The sequence below is a fragment of the Callorhinchus milii genome, unplaced genomic scaffold, assembly GCF_018977255.1.
Source record: "Callorhinchus milii isolate IMCB2004 unplaced genomic scaffold, IMCB_Cmil_1.0 Scaffold5, whole genome shotgun sequence".
NCBI classification, from domain to species: domain Eukaryota; kingdom Metazoa; phylum Chordata; class Chondrichthyes; order Chimaeriformes; family Callorhinchidae; genus Callorhinchus; species Callorhinchus milii.
This window is the reverse complement of record NW_024704746.1, coordinates 23,864,392-23,872,862: the sequence shown is the minus strand read 5'-3', so window position 1 is coordinate 23,872,862 and position 8,471 is coordinate 23,864,392. Positions and strand designations below refer to the sequence as shown.

At 41.0% G+C, this 8,471-nt stretch overlaps 1 protein-coding gene across 1 annotated transcript; it reads left to right on the top strand.

Moving 5' to 3' along the window:
- The first annotated feature begins 2,416 nt into the window (after positions 1-2,416).
- Positions 2,417-7,016, top strand: LOC121849174 (V-type proton ATPase 21 kDa proteolipid subunit-like). The gene is made up of 6 exons (XM_042335004.1): positions 2,417-2,487; positions 2,979-3,056; positions 3,419-3,488; positions 3,582-3,633; positions 4,751-4,941; positions 5,721-7,016. Exons 1-6 carry the CDS (start codon positions 2,417-2,419, stop codon positions 5,745-5,747), a joined length of 489 nt encoding a protein of 162 aa, XP_042190938.1. The 3' UTR covers positions 5,748-7,016.
- The last annotated feature ends 1,455 nt before the right edge of the window (positions 7,017-8,471 follow it).

The following is an 8,471-nucleotide window of genomic DNA, read 5'->3' as shown; positions in this document are numbered from 1 at the left end:
ACTGGCGAGCGCTTCTCTGATAAGTTGGGGTGTCAGCGTTGCTTGATCTGAAGAGACAGTGGCAACATGTGCAGCGTTTCTCCAGGGTCGTTTCCGAACAAAGTTGTTGGTTGTTTTCCGTGTCCTTTGTTAGCTCTCGCATTCAGCAACGTGATGAAGACCAGGATCCCACAAAGCTGCCATTGTTCCCTTGCACTTGGAGATCCCACAAGTACAACCAGGATGACTATCACAGCAAAACAATAACCACAATAATAAAAGGTGGAGCAATAATAATAATAATAATAATCCTCGCATTTGATACAGCGCCTTATCGTGTCTCAAAGCGCTTCGTAAGATACACCGTCAAGTGTAGTGACTGTATTCTGTGGTCGAAAACAAGAAGACTTCTAGCTGATGATTGGGTCACCATCCTTACCCCTAAATTGCTTGGTTGTTGGATAAGATGAGAGGCAGTGAAGCTCACAGAAGGTCCTTCCCTTTCTCCCAACGTGCCCCTCTCATTGGTGCCCAGGGCACAGGCACAACACAGCGCCAATCAAAATGGCATCCCGCGGGGGGGGGGGGGAATAGCTGACCGGTCAGAGGCCTCGGGTCAATCACATCCTGAGCTCACCTTGACTGGCCAGGAGTCCAACACACAACCTTGCAGAACAGGTAGACAGACAGACAGACAGAGGGGAGACAGACAGACAGACAGAGGGTAGACAGACAGACAGAGGGTAGACAGACAGAGGGGAGACAGACAGAGGGGAGACAGACAGACAGAGGGTAGACAGACAGATAGACAGACAGAGGGGAGACAGACAGATAGACAGACAGAGGGGAGACAGACAGACAGAGGGTAGACAGACAGATAGACAGACAGAGGGGAGACAGACAGATAGACAGACAGAGGGGAGACAGACAGACAGAGGGTAGACAGACAGATAGACAGACAGAGGGGAGACAGACAGACAGAGGGGAGACAGACAGACAGAGGGGAGACAGACAGACAGAGGGGAGACAGACAGATAGACAGACAGAGGGGAGACAGACAGACAGATAGACAGACAGAGGGGAGACAGACAGATAGACAGACAGAGGGTAGAGAGACAGAGGGGAGACAGACAGACACTGGGGAGACAGACAGAAGACAGACGAGGGGAGACAGGAGCCCAGTGAAAGGTTTGGGTAATCACACAAGCACAGTTTATGAGATTTAGCAATATTAATCATCATTAATCAGCCAGCTCAGTGTGATGCTGCTGCCTTGAGACATATGAAAACCTTTTTTCACAAATGCATATAATTTCAAAATAAATGAGGTTGTAGAGAAATAACTAAACAGTATTGCAGCAATGCAATATATTTGAACTCAAATAATACATTTTATTATTTACCGGTACAGGGATATATGTGCTTTTTATGTTTTGTAGTACATCATTTATAGAACAGCTATTTATAGTTGCGGGACCAGTCAGATGGAAAGCAGTTGTTTAATATTCATGACTAGCATAAACAGCTCCATTGAGCCAGTTACTTTTGGATTAAATCCTGTTTAAAATATGCATAAGCTTGAATTTTAAAAAAGGAGTTTTGTTTGCAAGATCTTTTTGTCTTAAAGGAGATAGATTTTTTTTGATTTTGTTCGTGTTTTCTTGACCAGCCGTCAGTAACTTCACTTTGAATATTAATAATAATAATCCTTGCATTTGATATAGCGCTTTTCACGTCGGGAGGACGTCCCAAAGCGCTTCACAGAACACACTGTAAAGTGAATTGACTGTATATTTGTGGGCGAACGCGGCAGCCAATTGTGCACAGCAATGTCCCACAAACAGTCGTAGATTAAAAATGACCAATTTATTATTGTTTTGTTTTGGAGGGATTATTATTAGGCTCTGTGTGGATAAACCAAGGTTCTGTCTGCCTGTCCAGGTGGACGTTGAAGATCGTATGGCACTGTTGGAAAAGTTTCCCGCGGTGACCTGACCAACAATCCCCACAAATAAAATTGGTCACTTGCTGATCTGTGGCTGATCATGGGGCATTACTGTGTGCAATATCTTGCTGTCATTGCTGTTCAATGAAATGAAATGCTGTACACTGTCCAGCGCCTTGGGACGTCCTTCCTACATGAAAGGCACTGTACAAATGTAATGTTGTTGAATCGAGGGTGTGGAGCCTACAAAATATGGTGTATTGATGGCCAACGCTAAAAACTACAATTGCTGTATTTGCTTGAATCAAAAGCATATTTTAAATATTTACAAAGGACATGGAAAATCAGGAATGTGCCTTCAAATCACAGCAACACACCCATTTTCCATCAAACTCTGACGTCTGCCTGTGGTTAGATTGCTTTTCTTCTCTTTACCAAAGCTGAGGTGTGCGATGATGTGGATTTGTGCCTGCAATTTCACGCACAGTGATTATGCTGTATGTAGACCCCGACCTCGTCCGCACCATTTTTTTCCGTGCCCCTGAAGAGATCAGTTATCCCAGGTTTCTCGTCCACTTCACTTAGGGTTTCCTGTTTTCCTCCTGTCTGGGAATAAAAGATGGTGCCTGGGACAAGGAAACCACAGTTTTTTCTTTAAAAAAGCAGCTTTCTGAGAAAATTGATACATAGAAATGCATTATTAAAGGTTTTAACATTTTTATTGTGCCTCAACGTGTTAGAGTAATTTTGTAAATTAGAATTTGGTTGGTACAGTATTTTGAAAAAAGTCTAGTTCCTATTAGGTGCCAATTTGAACTTCATTACTTTGGCTTTGGACAGACACGAATGCCTGAATTAAACTTTCAATTGCTAATTATACATTATTGTTGTAGTGTAATGAGGTTCTTTATCGTCTGTTTTTCTCCCTGAACACAGTTTTTCTGGTCATTTTTTATCCAAAAAAATAGAATATGGTACAGATAAGAGATAGAAGAGCAAGTGGAGAAAAATAACTACTACTTCTAACCATCTGCTTTCTTAACCATTTGCTCAGGGGGATTTACATCACTGGTTCCAGTATTCTCGGGGGTGGTGTGAAGGCTCCAAGGATTAAAACCAAAAATCTTGTCAGGTAATAAGTTTTAAAATATCTCTGACAGGCGTGTGTGTGTTAATTTTTCGCTTCAGTTATTGAATTTATTATAAATTTGGCATCATCAAACTGATTCATCATACAAAAGGTTTTAAAGATAGCTTTCCTTTCTCCATAATGTCTTATTGGCAAGGTAGAAAAGTAGTGCATTCATCATAACTAAATCAAATGCTGCCAGTTAGGGTTGTGTAATAAAACCTGCACACAGGCTGACATTTCCACACTGGGAGCATATGCACATAATGTTAAGCCAGTTTAGTAGTAGTATTAGAAAAGGGCTAGGATCAATTTTCAGACACTGCATGTGATTTTCATGCTTTTTTTGCTTTCTGTTGTTCCAGCATCATTTTCTGTGAAGCTGTCGCGATTTACGGGATTATTATGGCGATTGTCATCAGTAACATGGCAGAGGTATGTGAGGTTTTACTGTGGATGGCGAATAACCAGACTGATGCCCCATATTATTTAATTTCTATTTCAATAAAAACCTTTTTTTTCCTACAGCCGTTTAGTGGCAATACTCCTCAGACCATTGGAGCCAAGAATTACCAAGCGGGTATGTTTGACTTTATATCTTTAAAATGATTTGGGATCTGTGAACTGGATAGTGGCGAATTGTAATCCATCATCCGTATCCAGAGAATTTTGTGATGGAAAGAGGAGTGTTGCAGGAGAATTCCAAAGTTGATGATTGTGGTGAACTTGATGGATGAGCTTGAAGCTTTGAGAATTGTGGATTTCTGGGCATTGCCATGATTTGAATTATTTTGCAGTCTCCCTTTTAATATATCACAGTTTGACTAAACTAATATGTTACAGCTCTATTGTTTTGAAGAAAATGATCTTTTTGTTAGTTTTACTGACTGGAAACCTTATATGGAACCTTATGTCGTGGTCTTGTCTTGAATTTGACAGGATTGTACACTGTGTTCAGGGCACTATGCCTTCATTCTCCAGTTTCTAGTCTTTAGCAGAAACAACAAATAAAAGTCCCTATATCTTTAGCTAAGGGCAGTGAGTAAAATCAGTCTCTACCCTTAATCCTGTTGCCAATAGGTGGTCCACCAAATTGCTCTTAATTTTAATGTAATTAAGTAGTGTAGCACTCTTTTTGTCAAACTTTTCAGTTATGTTATGACTGAGTGTGTGGTTTGTGTTGCAGAGGAGAGATGGTGCCAATCTCATTTGTTTTGTAACCTGACGCATTAATAGTTCAAATACTGTCGAGCTGTTCAGAAATTGTGCTTTCCTTAAGTGTGAATGGGGTTTTGATGGGTGAAGAACATTTTTTGTGGGGAGTTGGGAGGGGAAGAAACACAGTGGAACCTTTAAATTGAAATAAATCTATTTTAGTAATCAAAAGAATGTTCCACGTTTGAGGTGTCAGGCTTGACTTAACTAAGCGCTGGTTGGGGTTTTGCCCAGCCTGGTTAAGCATGGGTTAGCTTCTTGATATTGATGGATGGAATCCAGTTCCTCGCTTAGCTTGTTTCTAGGACGGGAGAAAGTGAGGTAGGGTAAGAAAGAATTGCTTTTGGGAAATTATACATTCTATATATAAATGAGGCCATGAAAACACGTGGATGCACACTTGTTTCATTACAAAGTGATATTCAGGCTTAGTAATCTGAGCTGTTTTGACTTTGCAGCTTTAACATTTTGTTTCTCTTCAGGATTCTCTATGTTTGGAGCCGGCCTGACTGTAGGATTCTCTAACCTCTTCTGTGGCATCTGTGTTGGTATCGTGGGCAGTGGTGCTGCCCTGGCTGATGCCCAGAATGCCAGCCTCTTTGTGAAGATCCTAATTGTTGAGATTTTTGGTAGTGCCATTGGGTTGTTTGGTGTCATTGTGGCTATTCTACAGGTAAGATCACTTCATTGTATATTTCAGAGTAGGTATTTACTGTAGTGAGACCTTGAGATTTATTAACCTAATGTTTACTTGCAATAGAATTCTGTGGCGATTGACATTTAATTCCAACTTAAAACCATTTTTGACAACACTTGTTCGCTTCATGGCTAATTTAATTATGAGTTACACACTTTACCGTGTTTTCAGCAATTTTCTATTCTATTCAGCGTGCTGCTTTAGCTGTCTAGCTTGTCCAACGTGAGACATTTACAGAAAATCAGTTAATTGCAGCAGGCAACAACAACAACAGCTTGGATTTATATAGCGCCCTCCACGCCGGACGGCGTCTCAGAGCTTCAAAGTAACGGATCCCGGGGAAGAGCTGGGGGGGAGGGGGGGGGGGAGTGACGAAAGGCGCGATCGAAAAGAAAGGTCTTCAGCCAAGAAAATAGGAAGAGAGGGAGCGAGGGGAAGGGAGTGAGGAAGGGAATTCCAGAGCCTCGGGGCATAGTGGCTGAAGGCACGGCTACCGAGGGTGGAGCGGAGAACTCGGGGGACAAGGAGGAGACCAGACCCGGTGGAACGAAGGCATCGGGCACTGTTGTGAGGAGAGAGGTCAGAGAAGTCGGGGAGTGCAGAGGAGTGGAGGGATTTGAAGACGTGTGAGGATCTTGAAGTCGATCCTCTCTGGGACAGGAGCCAGTGCAGTCTGGCCAGGACTGGGGGGATTGGGGAGCCACTAGGATGATAAACCTTTTGATAATTCCCCCCTCACCTTTTCTTTAAAACAGACGTCCAGAGTGAAGATGGGAGATTAGGCCGTTTGAAGACATACAAGAGCCTCAGAAAATCAAGATGTTCATATTCTGGAAAGAAGACCAAGGCAAATTGTACATAATAATTTATTTAACTATTTTCCTGATCTTTTGTTTCTGACTGTTTTTAACCCATCATTTGCTGGAGAGTGATAATGTCAACAGTCTACAGTGGTTTCTGGTTAGTTGTGCGACAGAGACCAGGTCTTGTTCAGCAGAGACAGTATTCTTAGTCTGTACCCCTAACTTGCAGATGTCACTCCTCATTTGTGTTTTCTTGGAAGTTAGTGGTCAGGCAGAATATTTAAACTCCTGCTGTCATGTACTGGTCCATTTCATGCAATGTGATACAACTGAGGCAATGTCTGCCACATGTAAGTGGTAGCAATGAATCTAATGCTGCAATCATGCCACACTCCCATTTGCCAAGACCTTGCCAAGTCTGCAATGGATGGATTCACATTAAACTGTCCCTGTAAAATTTGTGTGCATCAAGTTACATCTTGTAGGTGTTTTGTTTCCCTTTTCAATGTAATGGAGAAGCTTGTGCACAAGAACTTTGAATTGTTCATGTTTTGTTACACCAGAATAGTCACCAGTAAAATAAAGGACAGATTTCTACTTGGTGCTGTGCGCAAAGATATTTCAGGAAATATACCCAGTCGTTTTTTTCCAAACAAAGTTTTCTAGTAGTCCAGAGAAGTTTCTCAAACAGTACCACTGGTGCCCATGCCTGGTGACATTATACTTGAGACCACCAGTTACTGATTAAAAAAAAACATCAATGTCAGGTTAACGGTCAAATTGGAATTTCTGAGAATGGTAAAGTAAATTATATTCTTACACTTAAAAGCATTTACATGGCATTACAAATGAAGTGTATGAGCACTAATTGAGGGCACTAATATGCCACGTTTCCCAACTTTAAAAAAAAATGAGGTGTGTTTGGATTACATGCTTTAACAATTCCCCCAAAAGCCATGTGGCTGTTGTATTCAGAGTTTATAGCAACACTCACAGCAGTTTCCATTGATGGTGGGTCTTTCACTCTGCAGTGCTCATCATGCAAAGGATGAGCGAGCGATTTTCACAGATCGTGCAGCCTGTAAAATGGATGATGGGTCCCTCAAACAATTTGTGTAAAATGAGCACTAAATGCACTTGTTTCTGTTTTTTTAATATAAAAAAACTTTAAATCTTTTAGTTGTGTAAACCTTACAGCTCATAAATTCTTTGTGGTTGAAGTTTAAAAATAAAAGTTCTAAATCCTCACCAGGATATATAAGAAGTCTGTTTACACCAAATAAAAGTCTTAATTAAAACCTGCAGTGTCAAAAATCCACTTGCCCTGTTTTGGTTGCAGTCTTTTCGGATTCAGCTGCCAAAAATGTACAACTTCAAACATGTATGTTGGAAAATGCTTCACTTTCAGACAAAATGGGATTGGAGCTGGTTAAGTGGGTTAAAGGATGAGATAAATTCTTGATTTAAACTGCTTTCAGACTAGACAGCTGATCATTTATGAAGTTTTGTTCCTAGAAACTTGGAAAATTACAATTGTTCTCATTTTTTTCCACTTTATTAAACTCTTAACCAATTTTTCATGGCCAGATAAATTGGCTTGTTAGGAGCCTCCACATTTGGTGCCGCTTCCCTGTGTAGCCAGTGGGATATGTGCCAGCTCTCCTCGTATAGCTGGTGAGCTAGAACAATGAGCAGTGACTTTGCAATAATAAAGATGTGAAGTGAATGTTTAAAATGTTTGACCTCTACTGTGCTACAATACCACTTGTTTTTTTGTTGAATTTTTTTCACTCCTGTACGACACCATTTTGCATCATCTTTCAGTGCAGTGCAGTTCCTCAGTCCTGGAAGATTCCAGATGGCAGCTTTATTTGTGGTTGTGTCGTGCATTCTAATTAGGGGAAGTAACATCAGAGCAGCATGAAACCAGACAGGTCTGCAATACTCCCTCGATCTTTAGTGTTAGAATATTCTCCGTAAAGGAAATGTGCCATGTTAGTGTAGCTGCGTGGTTTACCAGGGTAGAAGTATCCACGAGATCAGGTTATATTAAACATTGGTGTGGACAGAGCATTGGCTACGACAGACGAGCTGTTGTGAGGTGGCATCAGTTAATGTAAATAATAAATACATTTTTATTAAATGTATGTATTTAAAAAATAACAGCCCAGTAGATCTTTAATGAACTCCAATGGCCTTATATGGAAGGGGGAAAAAGAAGATTGACACAATGAGTAGGAATAATTGTCTTCCTTTTGAAACCTTTTGAAATTTCAGTCTAGACTATGGTGATGAATATATTCTCCATTGACTGAAAGCCTCTGAAGTGAAGTGAATCTTAACCAAGCTGCTCCAGATAGACCCACGGCAAAAAAAAATGCTTGCAATTCGATAAATTTGGCATAAAGTCAACTTGTGCAATAGAAATTAGCGTATGCAATGGAAATCGTGGTAGTCGCCTCCCAATTGCTATGAGGCCAATGAGCAAATTACCTTCGGCCCCTGACGTACAAGGCTGTTTTTTGTTTTCGGCGACTTGATGGCTGCTGTGGGTAATGGAAACGTGTTGGTGACAAAATAAGGGAGTTGCCTTTGAGTTTGAGGACATGGTACATTTGGGTGGTGTAATGGGAGTTTCAACTGGCGTTCGGCCTGAGTGTTTGATACTGATACTTGATGCAAAAAGTGGTTCTATTCTTAGTA